Genomic DNA, 17216 nt, shown 5'->3' with positions numbered 1-17216 from the left:
GTTGCCTGTATCAGCTACAATCCCTCTCAAAAGATTCAGTATACTAAATCTATGCTAGACCAGGCCCAATTACTGTCACCTGTTAACATCTTAGTCTAGAAAAGCAAAATTATTACAGATTACTTAATTTGCTTTCTGAACAAAGAACTTGTTTTGCTTTAACAGTAACTGATTTGCTAGAAAGTATCTACTTTGCTACAGTATTTAATTCGAATTAGAAAAATCTGTTGTCTTGCAAGACTAGATGTAAGCTGTACACTGTTGTGTGCAAATAACTGTTTCCTTGTGCTGGGATAAATAGCTACATAACCACAACACTGGTCATATAGAAACAGACTTTAGAGTGGAGAAGTGCAGGTTTGTAGTTAGAGTCATACCAAGTTTGTAACTATCAAAATATTTATTGGCAATTATAAACTTTAAATAATAGCTATACATTATATACTCAGAGCTACAATTTTAGAAAAGAAGGGTTCATAGTTCACAAAGTTCAAGAGAAAGTTCAACCACATCAATGCTAAAGTTTTCTTGAAATGCAGACTTCATTCTCTACACTTCAGTTGCTACGTTACTTCGAGTTTGGGTACACTCCTTCAAATAAATAATTTATAAATACAGAAACTTCAGACTAGGCAACAGGCTTTGACCCCTTTCCTCATTCTTCCTCAAACAAAGCATTTTTAATGCAAATGATTGTTATTTTACCTCTTCTCTTTCTAAGTAACACACACAAAAGTTGTCCTTACTCAGAAGCACGATGGAGTCTCCACTGGAATGCCAGGAGAGAGACACGATCTGGAAGTCACCTGCAGAAACAGATCAGAATTTGTCAGCAAGAAGCTGACAGGCCATGCTCTTACTCCAGGAAAAGGTAGCTGGAGCAAGTCACACACAAGCATAGATTTTTCTGGACTTGTCATTCTAATTCAAACTGATGCCACAAGATTGCTCACCACTGCAGAGCTGCATACCCTGATGATAATTGCTGCTCTTGTGTAGAGAGGGAGAAGCTGAATCTTTGCTATTTCTTTTCTGTTTAATAGGCAGAAAGGCATTTATGTGCTCTAGCTAATGGCCTTGCATCACTTACTGCCAACCATAAGACTTCAGCACACAGGCTGACTTAAGAGTTCAGGTTCACGTATGTTCTTCTATCCTTCCATATCCTATCCATATCTATCCTGATATGGAAGCGTACTATGTTACCATGAACATTTTTCCCCAGTCTTGTTTTGTTGTTTAGTTGTTTTCAGAATACCCAAAAAGTAATTTTTGGAGTTTTTATTTCATTAATTATTTCTGGCATTCTGCACAACTGCAGTGTCTATGTAAATAAACCAGTATGAATATAAATCTTGAGAGAGAATTCCACATACCATACAAATAAAGCAACAATTAAATCATTGCTAGCCCCCGTGCCCTGTCCTTGATATATTTTATCACATTTACTATGTCTCATCATGAACTCTTTTTTTGAGGAAGAAATACTAGCTTTTAAAAAGCTCCAAGGACACATCTGAGCCATTTACATGGTAATGCTCAGACCAATTTTAAGTGGAAAAATATTTTTTAAGTAGGAACCTGCTGCTGACCTATGGAGGTTATGGCAGGCAGCCTTACCTTCCACCGGGACCTGCACTGACACACAGCCAGCTGGGGACCATAAGTAGACTTTGTTATTTCCTGTACATACAGCAAGTCGAGGCTGTCGTGGATCCCACTGGAAAGACTGGATCGCACACAGCTGCTCTAAGACTACAAATAGTTTCAGCTTTTGAACATCCCAGATCCAGACAGCGTTAGGAATGTTATCTGTCAGGAGAGGAAGAGGTAATCACGTAAATAAACACCTGAAGGATGAAGACATCTTATTTTTTTTAAAGAAATGGGCATTAATTGAGGTCTTAACACAATACAAACCATTTAGGTATGCTGCAGGTTTAACACCACTAGAATTTTGCTGAGCAGTTCCTTCAATTTTGCCTTGGAAATATTGCAAAAAGGATAAAAGAAGTGACTTAGTTTGTCTTCTGGTCCTTCACCAGCTTTTATCAAATTATTCAGTTATGCTGCTGTTGATGGGGTTTGCATCCAGACAGAAACAGCCCTTCAGGACCATCGAAGGGAAAGATAAAAGATTAATTCTGTAACTTCCACCATTTGAGGTAATCGGAAGCCCCCCTACTACAGGTTGTGAAGAACTCTGCCTTTCAAAAGATACCTACTGTAAGTGGAGGAGGAAAGATCTATGTATTTCATTTTCTAATACAGTGATCTTACATTTGAGGGAATATGAAAAAGCACACTATTTTCATTGAATACAAAGCCACGACCGAGTTAATGCACTGATAAGCAGTTCTGGCAGCTCACAATACTTCATATGTGAATATGAATATGCTAGAAGACGTAGGCTGAATTTTCTCTGTAGTTACACATTTCCACAACGGAGACCTGATTTTAAATGGGGCCATGAGCCTTCTCATAGCACAAAATAACTGACCAATTATCGTCCTAACTTCTTTTATGAAAACACACCACATGCAAGGAGTAGGTTTCCCCTTTAATATAGGGCAGTAGGAACTTACCATTTTTGGTGGCCAGGAAACAGTTATCTGGACTGAATGCCATCATCCCAATTCCCATTTTGGGATTTGCCCTGTCAGCAACTGGTTTGACATACTGTAAGGAAACTGGCACCTGGGAAATGTCATCTGCAATTTGAAATAAAAGTACTTTACTAAGCAAGCTTGAATGGACACAGTATTTAAATGCCAACTGTTAACAAACCCTCTTATGTCTGAAGCAATAGGACCATATTTTAGTCTTCTCCAAGATGTTCCCATCAATGTAAGATATTGCATCTTCATATAAACAGTTTACTATTTCGACAAAAGAAGAAAGGCTGGAACAAGCCTGAGATTAAACTATGAAAAAAAGGAGATGCACTAGTTAAGTAGCAGTGGAAATCTTGATTTCAAACAAACACCAATGCCAAACAAAGGTGATTTACAGTACTATGAACAATGAGATAGTAGAAAAAGGATAGAAAAAATATTATAATAATCATACATTGTCTACCACCTCCTTAATATTTCAAAGCCTGTTACCTGCAGGCAAGTTTAAAGCATTTCTGCTACTACAGCTTCTCAGACAAAAGCCAAATGGCCTTTTCACAGTCCGCTTCTTTATATAACCTCATACCTAAGGGATTAATCACTATCCTAAAACAGACAGCAAGACTGTAACACCTTCTGATTATTTTTTTATTATTATTATTGAAATTGCCACATACTATAAGATTCTCAATTGTAATAGTTATCTGATTCTAGCAATTATTGGCAACAGTTAAACTACGCCATTACATCACACTGCATGGATAGAACAAATGAGAAACAAATGCACACAATATTAAGACAACTTTTGCAAGCAGCTCCAAGACTGGACTGAGATCTGGATGCTATTTCTGCACCCAAGCAATTCAGTTCCTTCCTGCGCTATCCTGCCCATCTTTAATCTGCCTTCAAAGCACCACACAGACAGCGTCCCCACTAGCAGGGTGCTTACTACCTGTGGAGCTCTTCAGTGAATTTGAGAGCCTCAAGCAGAGTATCCAGAGGATCAATTCCAATATCGAAGAGGCAGAGTTCTCCTATAAAGTTTATTTATAGAAAGACTTCACATGGCAAACTCAAGTGTCTCATTTTAGTAAATTTTGGCTTACATTTACTTTGTGTGCTGAAGAGAGAACTAGCCAATGCTCTTGTTGGAGGGAAAGAAAGTCTCTCTGTTTCAACAGATGGGGATTTCTCCACTTCTTTATACACAATCTACAAAGAAACAAGCAAGAGTTCTACAGAAGGGCCCCGGAGAATGTGAACATGGGCTGTTAACAAATCATCCACATCCTGCTAACTCATGTGCAAGTGTATTATATCTCAGCATCCCCTAGTTTATCAATGGGGAAAAGGCCTTTGGTAGGCAAATACCAAATCCAGCATTCTCAGCAACTCATTTGCTATTTGGTACCATGATCACGAAAACACTCCTGTGACAAATAAATGAACCCTGAAGTCTACAAAGAATGAGTCTGCCAGAGTACACCTCATTCATTATTCCCAAGCGCTAAATCTGGCAGTACAATAAATCACCTTCATTACAATGGGAACATAGATTTTATTTTTGCAACAAGGAATCTTTAATTGGGTACTATCATAAATAAGTGCAAACAAAGTGCAACATTGCAGAAAGAAATAGCAAAAATATTTTAATGGTGTCCTTACAACGTATTAGTCCCAAATGCAAGCTTAGGATAAAATGCACCAACTGCAATTCCTGTCTGTGTAGTAGAGATTAACAGAGCTATTTCCATTTGTCTTCCATTACATATTTCACACATAACTGGAAGTAAGGGTACTTTTCAGTCATGAGAAGTTTTGCTGAGGTGCATTTAACGGATCATGTCTCACTTCTGGTTAAGATGCATCAACACAGACACATGAATATTGCAGACTTGCAGTCTACACACGTAAAGTCTTACAGGATATCAGTCCAGACGCGATAATAGTCTTTCCTCTGCAGTGGCATGCAGCACTACTACACTGTGTGTTCTTTTTACCTTGACAGATGAGAACAGCTTGTGATTTTTGGAACAAAAGCTATAGCTCTCCACCTGCTGCTGACTACCCAGAATCTGCTGGGCCTTGCATATGCATGTATGCAAGGATAAAAATAAATTATGACAGATGTTTACAGGAAATGCTCTTTAGGTGAGCTGATGAGTTTGTACATACAAGATGTAAGTCTGAGCACAATCCATTTCCAACGCTGTTTCAAGTCATGAATTGTATAAAGCTGAGACAAGTCTCTCCTGTTAAGTTTCCCAGTTTGCCATCATCTACATACCTAAATGTGTAATGCAATCACCATCTACATCAAAATACAGTGGCATATGACAGAAGTCATCTGAGAAATCTGTTAGTCCTAAAGCTGAGAGGATCATATGCATGTGTTCCTTGAACTTGAAAGGATTCATCCGGTTTTCTTACATCTCCAATTTTCATGCAAATTCCCAAGCCCTATTTACACATTAGGAGGGGGAGAAAAACCCAAGATCCACAGAATGAAATGGATACAAACGGCAGCAGCAAAGCACTGTTAATGATTCAATGGATTGTGGATCCATACTTACAGTCTTTGTATTAGCAATTGTTGCTGGATGCTCAAACTCTGTGATCTTCTTCCACGTTATATGGTTCAAGATACGCACCTAATTCAACAAAGCATTGCAAGACAGAACTGTTAGGACAATGTTCTACAAATGGTTTAGATAAAAGAGAGGAAATAAACCTGTTTCCTACCTTTTCACCATAGCTGCCAATTGCCAAAAACTGGCTGCTGGGACTCCAGGCAACTGATTTTACGCCTAGAGACCATTCATAAGCCCGATACGTGGACAGCAGTCTGCCATCAAGGGAGTACAGCAGTATTTTGTACTGAAACATAAATAGATGAATTCTAAAGACTAACAATATTGTTCAAAGCCACAGACATGCAAAACCATTCCCTCCAAACTCTCCCTGCTTGAAACACAGCAATGGGCATGGTCTCATATCTGTGACTTAAGAGAAGAGGCACTAGGCTTCCAGTTCAGCTCTTTTGGCACTTCCAGAACATGCCCACCCTGACCCCAAGAGCACAAATGCCCCACTGGGCCCGAACAACAGCCCATCCAGCCCAACGCTTCAACAACAGCAACAGGTGCCATTACAGAAGACTCTCATGCTCCTTCAGCATCTGCAAGCCACCTAACTAGGGATGTTACAACCCTGCCCCTTCCCAGGGTTATTTGTTTCCATCACGCTGTTCATAACTTCATGGCCAGAGGAGGACACTTTTCTATACCTAGAAGTTCACCTACTCGAGCAGGAAGGATAGCAATTTATATGTTCCTTGCTAACTTTTTGGATGAGTACTTTTACTTAACTGTAAAATTACTGTGCAATGCCATGTAAAGTAAAATAGTAGAAGAATCTTACAGAAGAATTATTTCATTGTTAGGTCAATAGTGCCTTCTGCAGTGTTTACAATCAAGGGGTTTTTTCCAAGGCAAATTAGAAAGAAAGCTACTAAGAATTTGCTGTCATTAAAGATTTACATAACAGCTTGACATTCACTTGTAAGGGCATCCATTACCAATACAAGGATATTCTTTAAAATTGAGTTCAGCTTTTGTTATGTTTAAAAGAAAAAACAATTTTAACACTAGTTATTTTAATTACCACTTTATACATGGTGGCTAAAAACCAGCTTGAATTCTCCAAGAAAATAATGTGCTTTTTCCTCATACCTCCAGACATGTATCCCACACTGCCAGAACACAGCCATTAGGAGCCCATTCAATCCCAACCAGATCTTGTGTTTCAGTGTCAAAATGCTGCCCGCAAAAGAGAAAAAACAAAACCATTTGAAATATTACGCTAACAAAGACTGTTGCACCCGACCTAACATAATTGTCAGTTTTCACCTTTAAATGCTACTGCAAATGCAAAAAGAGCCTTTTGTACACTAGTGTAGAAAAAGAAATACTTCCTTTTGTAATAGTATGCTGCACTCACCATTTCTTTGGTTTCCCTCTACAGGAAAGAGAAATAGTTGCTATACCTCAAAACAAACAGCATTTCAGAAGAGAATAAAAGTAGTTACACTGAATCAGTCAAGAAATCTAGCCAGCCTAGTTCCTTGCCTCAGAAAGACCAGTACAGGATCATTAGGGAAGAGACTGGGAACAAGACAAGCATTTAGTGGTGTTTCTCAGATTTTGCTGTCAGCTTCTCACAAGACTCAGAATTCCTGCACCAGAGGTGACACGATGTGTGGACTGGCTCTTCATGGGTTTTAATTTCTCAGATCCATCCGGTCCTCTAAGACATGCCAGTGTGCATCCTTCACAGACCGTTCTCATTGTTAAACAGAGAATGTGACAGTTTATATAATACATTCCAAATGACCACTTTATCAAGCATCTGATACTTTCATTATTATTAATGTAGCATAGCTTGTAAATCAGCTCATGCAAGAACGTAAAGGTGGAACTTTCACATTCCATCAGAAATTCTTTACCAATATATAGAATATATTGGCCTCCTGCACAGAATACTGCTGCAGAAGTATGCCTGAAGGCCAACAAAGGAGCCAGATGCTGGATAGAAAAATGCATTACCAAGCCTAAAATCAGACTACCAAAGTGACTGAGTCCGAAGCAGCATGCACCATATGTTTGTAGTCTATGCAGAAGCAGCGGAAGGCAAGGACATATCTTACTCTCAGTAGCTGCCAGTCGCTGCATACAAAGATGCTAACAAAGTCCTTGCAGTCACGTCTTTCTGCTACTGCCATATAGCGGCCGTCCTTGGTGAACGCTAGCCCTGCCAACAAGACAAGGTTAATTAAAAAAGAGAGAAAAAAAAAAATAAGACAGACTAAGTTGACAGCTCTTCAATGAAGAGCATTTACTCCCAATTCAAAGGAGAAGTCAAAAGGAAAAGTATCTTCACAGAAGATCACATCAATCAAGGCAATGCATAGTTACTAATTCGCTTGTGTCAGCCATTCTTAAACTTTGTACTATTTCTAAGAACATGGCTTCATAGCCATTTCAGAACTTCAGCATGCTTCAGAAAAACACATTTAATCCCTGACACAGTTGTTCTATAAAACACACAGATTTCAAATAAACAGTTCATTAAGTCTAGCTAAGTGGATTAGTTAGGCAACCGCTGGTATTGCACCAACTTCCAGGCATCAGTCCCCATCCACTCTTATTTTACATGTAACACATAATTGCCTTTGTCATATATAGAATACAAGCCTCAGGCAGGAAACTGTAACCACAGCCATGTGGCTACAGTCCTAACATGAGCTTTCCTTTCAGATCTTTCCATGTGTAAAAGATGACAAAAGCCACTTTGGATTAGTGTTTTTCATCATCAACGCATCCAGCTTAATTTAATTTAAGGTCCCTTTGGAGAAGAACACACCAAAGATGCATATCTGAAGAACAGGCAGACAGAGCAGATGTAACCCCTCATCCACAGCGAGAACATGACAAGCCCTGAGCACACCTTGGTGCACTTGCAGGAGGCGGCACACAGGTACTGATCTCAGAGCTGTGCACCCCTGTGGGCAAGCTAACCCCTCAGCAGGGAGGGTGCCAGAGCCAGTTTTGAAACACATCTTTCATCGTTACATGTCAACTTAATTCTTCTTTTCCGCCATATTAAAAAAATACCATTCCTGTGTTTGGTTTGTGGCACTTACCCTGCTGACAAGCTTTGGGATACTTGATGTACGATATAGATTTTATACACAAGGACCACACGGTTATCCGCAGCTGTCAAAGAGAAAGAGACAAGGAAGTATTTGTTTATTTTGTAGGTTAAAAAAACCCCTAAGTAAATAGAAACCCATAAATCCAATTTAGCAACACAAAGTAGATCAATACACGTACTGTGGCTAATTAAGCTTTGCAGCTATTCTATGTAGCTCAAACACAAAGCCCTGAGAAGTAACTGCAAGGAATTCCCTCCCAACTCCCTTCAGTTAGCAAGGTTACTTATTCCAAATTAATATTACAGGCACACTGGATACTCCAGAAGGGTATATAAGATGCAGAACACCAACAGGGAAAAGAGCTCCTCATTATTAGTGACTTTAATGTTGTTATCATGAATCCAGCTACGTGGTTGCCAATGTATCATACATAGACACTTTTTAGTTGCTAAAAAGTTTAAACACAGAATCTGGATGATAGATAAGAAGTTTCTTGCATTTAAGAATGAATAAGAAGTTACAGCAACTTAAGAACATTGTACCTCTTGCCACTAAGTATGAAAATTTTGGTGTATTTTTCAGCTTTCAGACACATTCGGCTTTGACAGAGAATTTGCATTTTGCTCTTCCCTCCTCAGCCACACACAAGACTGCAACGTTATGTAATTACTGAGAGAATTAGAAAAGAACGAAAAGATGCTACGCAAAGCAAGGCATTAGCCATCATGTTTGGGGTATTTCTGGATGCTTGTGCATCCATAAAACACTAGAACTGCAGGGAAGGCAGTCAGGTGTAAAACAAGCCTCTCCACCACTCTTCAAGGTCACAGCCTGCATTCTGGAAGCTCTGTGTTGCCATCTGCAGATTATTCAATTAAAAACAAATACTTACTCTCCCTTAGCAACAGCAGCCACACCAGACATATGTGCATTAATCAGTATGTCATGTGAACCTTTGCATTTATATCTGGAGTGAGGAATGTTTCCAATGTAATTTTTTTCTTGTGTTTTCCTACATTTTATTGCACCAAGGTAAGAAATTCTAGAAGAGACACAGGTAAAACTATTCTTGCAGTAAAGCACCACAGTCATAAAGCTATCTTTCACAGAACTACTGAACAACAAAATTAGTTCTGATTCATTACAGAATTAAAACTTTAGCTCTGTCTACCATTTCACCATCCTGCTTCAGATGCAGATCATCAGCATTAGCAGCAGTCGGGGGAGGAAGCTTCTGCTACACTCTTTTGCATGTTTGTCCTCAATGCACACTCTCCTTCCCTAAAGTAATTGGAACTACTCAATGGTGACTAAGGACTCCAAGGCAGCATCCTAGAACAGATTCACTGTTCTATGTGGTAATGCTACAGACTGTGTGTTGCAACAGGTTTTTTTTCATTGCTGACACTATCATTTTTGCTAGAAAGCATGATTCAAGTAATTGATGTGGTGTCCAAACTGAATTTTGGAACCCTAGTAAGTGCTGCCTCCTTCCACAGACATGTGGAGTCCCAAACAAGAGCCCTACTGCTTTGTATATACAGAAGCAGCTTTTGAGATGTGAAGGGACAACCCAGAAATAATTAAAAAAAAAAAATTATTACAGGAAAGAGCACAACCAGATCAGATTCCAGTCTGCTTCTACCCAATGTTAGCAAAGGTATTGGACCACTATTTAATGTGGTGTTTATGATTCTCTTTATTTTACAGGTATGAAATTACAACTAGACATCTATAGTACCACCTTCAAGTTTAGCAGGTCCTAAAGGAATCCACTACATGAACAACATTAATCAAGTTTTATATGAGCTGCAACTGCTCACTTCCGGACATACAAAAATACAGCATTGTTAGTCTGCTCTTCATGCAAGATTTACTTTAAAAATACCAACACAATGCCTACTCACATTCTTCTATAGCAACTGCAACAGTGATATGCTGCTTGCTCCTATTAATTGCAGCATTAAATGTACTTGCTGCTGTTTCTCGCTTGACCAAAACACGCAGCATACACAACATGCATTCTACACCCACTTAATACAAGCTTAGCAGCTGAAGCTTTGAATGCTGAGGTCTGGATCATAATTTTTTCTGACAAAGGCATCCACGTTTACACTTGTGTGGCTTCTTGGGCTCACAACCAACTCACCTGGCCTACTGTGTGCCAAACACACTTCTATCCTGGACCACATCGGCTGGCTCAGAGCCTCAGAACAAGGTAAAACCTTACCACTCACACCAAGCTCAGGTACACAGGAAGAAGAAAATCTTTACAGAGGTGAGAAACAGCACATCACGTGCTGAGCTCTTACTGTCACCTCCGCCTTGACTGAGACTCCACCGCAGAAGAGGAAAGGCCAGTACACCTTTGTTTTGAAAAGTCTTTCAAGCATCCACCTCCACGTCACCTTCAGGTGCAGTCCTCTGATATTCAGACAGAATATTCCCTTAAAGGGTCAAGTTTTCTAACTCCTCAGAGAAGGCACAGATAACAGCTTCCCTGTTCATTCTTGTCAGGTTGTACTTAACTGCCGAGCACACACTTCACCAACACCAAAAGTTTCGGTAATGCTGAACTCTGATATTGTTGGAGCAGTACCGTGTTGCACTCTGCACCTCCCCAGCCCATCATTTCTAGCATGTACAGCATAAACTGCAATAATGTCACTGCAGTGCTGGGGAAAGGCTACAGAGCACAACCAGCACACTCATGGGAGACCGTGTATATGCTCTGCCATAACTTCATCGCAACCTCTTGCCCAAGTCACATGACACAACCTGAATGCTTTGGCCTAGGGTAGAAATGTGTAAAGGCAAACCACTTTGATTCTCCAAATTAGGGTTCTTTCCAGTTGTTCTATTTGTACACACTCAAACACTTTTATAAACTGAGAAAGTTACACTGTGTGCTTGATGTATGGACTTCACACCCATCTTACATGGATTAGCAATATGTTTACAGTTCAATTGTGACAAAATGGGAGAACCTTCCTATTCCCAACTGGAACAGAAACATTATTCCACGATCTTGCCCAAGCTGCCCGTGTAAAACTAGCCCAAGAAAAGAGTATTTCACAGCTAGCAGATATGATTATGAGAGACAGAAACCTAAAATGCCGAGGGTGAAAAAAGCCAATCACTTAAAAAATTACAATACATTGCATCAATCTTGTTTGCTTTTCTCAGAGACTTTGGGGGAAAGGGACAATTGCTTTTACAGCAGGAGAACAGATTGTGGTCAGCAAGCCCTTCTTCACTGATCATTTTGAGGGGTACTTTCTCTTTAGCATAGATGACTTGATTAAGTGGAGTTGTCAAACTCAAATCCTAATGATAATGGTGTCTGAGAAGTTTTCAGCTGTTGTTTTGCAGTGGAAAACCAAACCAAAAGCAGACACATTTTTAAAATAGCCTAAAAACAGCTGAGAAATAAAAAGTATTTAGATGGTAACGTGATAAACAGTCTCCAGTGCTGGGTTCAGGACCACGTCCCAGTGTTGACAGCTATAGGCAGGTGTAAGACTGGTGATTTTCAATAGATAAAAACACACTTTTAAACAACCTTGCATCTCAAATGACTGTCAACTTTTGTCCCAGACTTGACTGGGTCACAAGGCCTCCTTACATAGCAGTGTCTGTCAGCACCGGATTTCAAAAGATTATTCAGAGCACATTCCTCGACAGAGAGCATTTTTCAACCAACATAGCCATTTACAGTTACTAAGGATTAGCTCCAATATACACAGAAACACAATTTTTCCCCCGCTGCTGTAGTTCGAAAGAAGCTCCTTAATGATTCAGTACCTAACATGGAACTAAAGAAAGAATATATGCAGTTTATAAGTAAGGCTCTTAAAAGAAACACTGAAGGGCAATGCTGCTGGTCTTCAAACTGTTTATCATAAAATACGAGTCATGAGGAAGCACAGGATCCATTTGCTTTCTTTGTATCTTTTATCTTCAGCTCTTTTTTAAGCTCTGTACGTGCCTATGCATTCAGGTGGAACAAGGGCGCAATGAGGAGAGATAACTGGTACCACACCTTCCACTGGACAAACTGGTAACATGGAATCTTCTAGCCATGAGCTTGCCATGTAACACACTGCAGGCATGCAGAACTGCCTCGCAGAGTGCCTTTCAGCAGAAGTACCACCTACTACAAAATAAGTAACAACCAACAGATAGGGGACAACAAGCTGCTTTCCAGTGCACTGCATCAATCAATACAATCAACATGGGGTTCCAACTTTTTCAGACACCAGATGAGACTTTGCATAGCAGGCTTTCAGAACATGGTTTTCCAACTACTTTAGATTTGCTCTTCATTAGTTAGATGAGAAAAAAGTACCTTCATTCCCCCACTCCCAAACCTGCTTTTCCTAACAAAACTGTACTCTAGCTTGGTATAAAGAACAAGGTGATGAAAAATCAATTTGCAACTATTCTGGCCACTTCTCATGTGTACCTGTGAGATATAAGCAGACAAAGAAAAGCTTTCTAGATTTGGATGTACCTTGGAATATATCTGGCTGCCCAGTAAAACTAGTTTTTGTCTGGCAAAACCTAGCAAGTTTGTATCCGTGTGGTTTGCCAGTCTGGACAGCAGCACTGACACCCCCCAATGGAAGGAAATCCTTCAATCCAGCTTAGCAAGAGTTTAAGTAACAAACCTACATCATTTCTACATCTCAGCAGGACTTCCATCCTAGATGCTGACAGAATGACACACACGCACATTCTTAAGCTGACACACGGCACAAAGACACTTTCAAAATTTTGGGTCAAGTAACTAGGTACTATGTACACTTTTGCAATTAAGCATGGTAAATTCCTCTGCCTCTGCCAGTAATCTGTTACTGTGAAAAACAACCCACTATCAAGTGAAAAGACAGAGTTCTCTATATACTTCCTCCAATAAGACTGTACCATTTAGTTGCCTTGTATATCATGCTGTTTATCACAGTAACAAAGTTTCAGACAGGTACCTGTGCCATTCAGTATTACTGTACACTGTGCAACAATTCTGGGATCCAAAGACTTGCACATCATTACAGACTCATCTCCGATAAGACCATCACATTTGCAGAGTTATGTTAATATTAAGTGCACATAGAGCGTGGCTGCCCATCTCAAAGACTGAAAAGAGTCAAAACGGAATTTTGAAACCTGCATCAGTTCTGCTGTACTCATCTTGAGTTAGGAACTGCACACCAGTCACATCAAAAAACCCACAACATTATTCACTAGAGTGCTGACCAAAAAAAGAACTTGACTGCAAGTTAGCCAATGAATAATTTCTCTGTGGCACAAGTATGTATCGCTAGAAATAAATTAGCACCATCATAACCTTTAAAAAAGTTCTAGGAATAAGAGAGTTATTTGTGAGCTTACAGTGGAGCTCACGTGTTGATCTGAAGAATTAAAAGTATGAGTAATTAGTTGGTGCTGTTTGAAAATGTCAGGCTACCAAAGCCGAGCTGCATTGATTTACAGGGAACCCCCAAGCCCTCCAACCAATTGCTGAATTTGATAACACACATAATACACCATTATTAAGTGTCCTGACAGTTTCTGTCACAAGCACTACTCATGTCTGTCCCACCAGACTATGGATTTAGCAGAGAGAGAGTAAACACAACTCAGACATCGGCATAACCCAGGCAGCTGTCTGACAAAAACTAATTTAGCAACCTGTTTACAGCTGGAAAGAAAACTTATCCCAACACATATGCCAACTTGGCAAAGGCTTAATGAAATCCTCTAAGGTCAAACCAAGTTCTGTTGGGAGGCAATAAATACTTGCTAGTCCACCCACACACACACGTGCCATGAGATACTCACTTGTAGCACATAACACCAGCCTTCAGTTTGGGTTACCAACTACAACACTTCTGCCTGATGAGCAGGCATGTCTTTACTGACTTCGGGTTGAAATTCCGGACTCATTTCTTATTTTAATCGCCATCAGGGTGATTAATTCCTGGGAAAGCTAAGGCCTAAATTCATCACTCCTCCTAACCCACTATCTAAAGAAGCAGGGGAATGGGGCGGGGGGGGGGGGGGGGGGGGGGGGGGAATGCTTTACAACCACAAAATCTTTACCCCAGTCAGCACTAAAAATCCTGGCCAGCACTAAACACCCTTGCCAGAGAATTCTGCCACATGTGCAGCAGGAACCACACCACAGCTGTATGCCAGTTTCTCCACAGGCTCCCCCGAGAGCACCAGCATTTGCACTAACACCAGTCCACAGACACAGATGACAAAGCCCCTCATCTATGCACCACTAACATTGGGATTCACACAAAACAAGAAAAAAATCTTGCAGCGTAAATTTGCATTCAGTGCTAGCAAGGGTTACAGTGCAATAACCTGTACTCTAAAAATCCGTCTACAGGTTTGAAAACAGCAAATACAGCAAAAGAAAAATGTCTTGCATCTAGTTCTTGGCTATTTTCTGACTGTTCATCATTGTACTGAATAACATGGATCACCAGCTCTAATGCAAAGACTATAAAGGTGGAGAGTCAGACTTCCCCATGACTTCCAACAAGCCCAGTGCCCAGCATCCACAAACTGATTTGGATTCTACCTTAGTTTGGAATCCAGAATAAGACTCTTGACCGCTAAGCACTTACAGGTGTTATAATTTTAATTTCACAAGTGGTTATATCAACAGCAGTCTGGCTCCTATGTGTAAAAATCAAACAATTATGAAAGTATTTCCAGGATGTGGATCTAAATCTCACCTCATAGGTCAATAAACCTAAGACAGTATTTTTTCATTCCATACCCACTCTTAAATGTTTATGGTTTGGGGTTTTATTTGCTGGAAATCCTGAGCCTTTGCCAAGCTACAAACAACACATTTGATTTCTAAAATTGCTTCGATAAATGCTAGTTATCCCTACACTTTTCTCAAACACATAGTTTTACTTTCAAAGCTAAGCATCCATTTTCTATCTCATCACCAGAAGCAAGAAAATAAAACGTTAACAGAATAACCAACATCTAAACTGAAATTAACCTAGATTACATACAGGAATATGGGAGAACTATAAATGTATTCTTTACCACCACTACAGCTTTAAGAGCTTTAGGTTATTTTAAGAGGCAAAGGGCAGACAGTAACATCTGATACTGTCAAGAGTAGTAATCATGACTTCACACTCACATGGAACTCAGTCGTATTGAGAATGTGACGACCATCCGGACTCCAGCATGAAGCCACCAATCCTGCCGACCCCTCGTCAATCTTACAGTGCCAGTCTGGCTGCTCCAAGGACCAGACCTAGGTCAGAGAGGAAACCAAACAGACACTGCAGCAAACAAACAGCTTATCAAAATCTCTTCTCACAAGCACACGCTACAGCTGTGAAAAGCTTCCTGCGTTGCATACCAGAGAGGTCAGGAAACTTGAAAGCCCGTGGCCATGAAGGACTGGCGCTGGATCCCTCTGCAAAAGTAAGCCCCACACCTCTATGTGTTAATACAACCATAAAGTAAGGTGGGGGGGGGGGGGGGGGGGGGTTCTGTGACAAATATTCTGAACGTGCAACACTAGAAGTTTTAGTCCATTTAACAAGTTTGTATATATTTATTTCCTACTGTACTAAGAAACTGGCAAGATATTCTCCAGCTTTGATGTGTTTTGACAAATATTTTTATTCCTTGGGGTTTTTTGTTTTTGTTTTCTTCAGAGATGTTTGTCATGGTTTTAAAAATAAGGGCATGCTGTATTATCCTCAAACCACATGTTATCAATAACAATGTCAATTACTTTGGCAACAGCCTTGAGCTAGTGCTTGCTGTTAAGGAGATCCCACTCACAGCACACACGAATCCCCAACAGGAAACATTCTGCCCCGTTTTTGTCCTTACCTGAACAATCCCTCGCTTGTACATGGCACACAATATGAACAGAGAATCAGACGACCATTCTATATACTGGATCTGATCCAGGCAAGTGTACAGCTGGAGGATCTGGAGGGAATTCACGTCCCGAACCACCAAACGGTACTGCACACACGAAGCCTGAGCAAGAACAAAACCAAAACCAAGTTGGCACACCAACACCAGGCTCGAGAACCGCAACTTTTACAGCGCCGTGACAAAACACTGTGCTGCTGCCACCTTAGACACGCTTCAGACGCCACTGGGATTTTTTATTTCAGAAAGGCTTGACGTGTGCCATGCTCTACTGCAAACTGATAGCCAAAGCAGGAGGGAAGGGGGGTTATAGTAATAAAAAGAATCCTCATTCACTCTATCACTGCTGGTTAACTAATTCTACGTTTTTTCAAAATTATTCATTGGCTCATAACTGTTATTTTATTTAATTAACCTTAATCAGGTCTCCATTACAACGACCCTCGTTAACTAAAAGCCTTTTAGCAGGCAAGCCGTCCCACAGACACGGGTTTTACTCCAACAGCGCTGCCGCTGCTTCTCCAGCACCCGGCTGGGGGGCCCGCCCGGTACCACACGCCCCGGACTGGCGGGGAGAAGCCGCTGCGTGGCCGCGGGCCGGGCCGGGCCGAGGGGCCCCCGCTCCGCCCGGGCGTTTCGCCCAGCGCTCCCCTCAGGCCGCGGAGCCACGGCAGGCGGGCGGGAGCGGCCCCGGTGACACGCGGCGCCCCCGCCGTACTCACCAGGCACTTGCCGTCGGGGGAGAACCTGCCAAGCAGACCGGAGAGCTTGAACAGCTCCGAGAAGTTCATAGCGGGGAAGGGATGGAGGAAGGGAGAAGCGGTCGCGCCGCGATTCAAACACGCCCGCTCCACCCGCCGCCGGCCCGGCCCGGCCCTTGCCCCGCGGCGGAAGCGGCCGGAAGAGGCGGGAGCGCGTGGGCGGGACAGCCAATCAGAGCGGGGCGCCGCCGCCCCGCG

At 41.2% G+C, this 17216-nt stretch overlaps 1 protein-coding gene across 1 annotated transcript; it reads right to left on the bottom strand.

Moving 5' to 3' along the window:
- Window positions 1–380: 380 nt before the first annotated feature.
- WRAP73 (WD repeat containing, antisense to TP73) lies at window positions 381–17138 on the bottom strand. Its single transcript, XM_055704794.1, has 12 exons — window positions 16980–17138; window positions 16210–16362; window positions 15503–15619; window positions 8317–8389; window positions 7321–7424; window positions 6347–6433; window positions 5358–5492; window positions 5189–5266; window positions 3722–3827; window positions 2586–2711; window positions 1621–1812; window positions 381–806 (listed from the first exon to the last, which is right to left on the bottom strand). The coding sequence occupies exons 1-12, from the start codon at window positions 17046–17048 to the stop codon at window positions 697–699; spliced, it is 1350 nt and encodes a 449-aa protein (XP_055560769.1). The 5' UTR covers window positions 17049–17138; the 3' UTR covers window positions 381–696.
- Window positions 17139–17216: the final 78 nt, after the last annotated feature.

Source organism: Falco cherrug, chromosome 3, assembly GCF_023634085.1.
Source record: "Falco cherrug isolate bFalChe1 chromosome 3, bFalChe1.pri, whole genome shotgun sequence".
Taxonomy (NCBI): Eukaryota; Metazoa; Chordata; class Aves; order Falconiformes; family Falconidae; genus Falco; species Falco cherrug.
The sequence above is the reverse complement of the archived record's forward strand: the minus strand, read 5'-3'. Positions and strand labels throughout refer to the sequence as shown.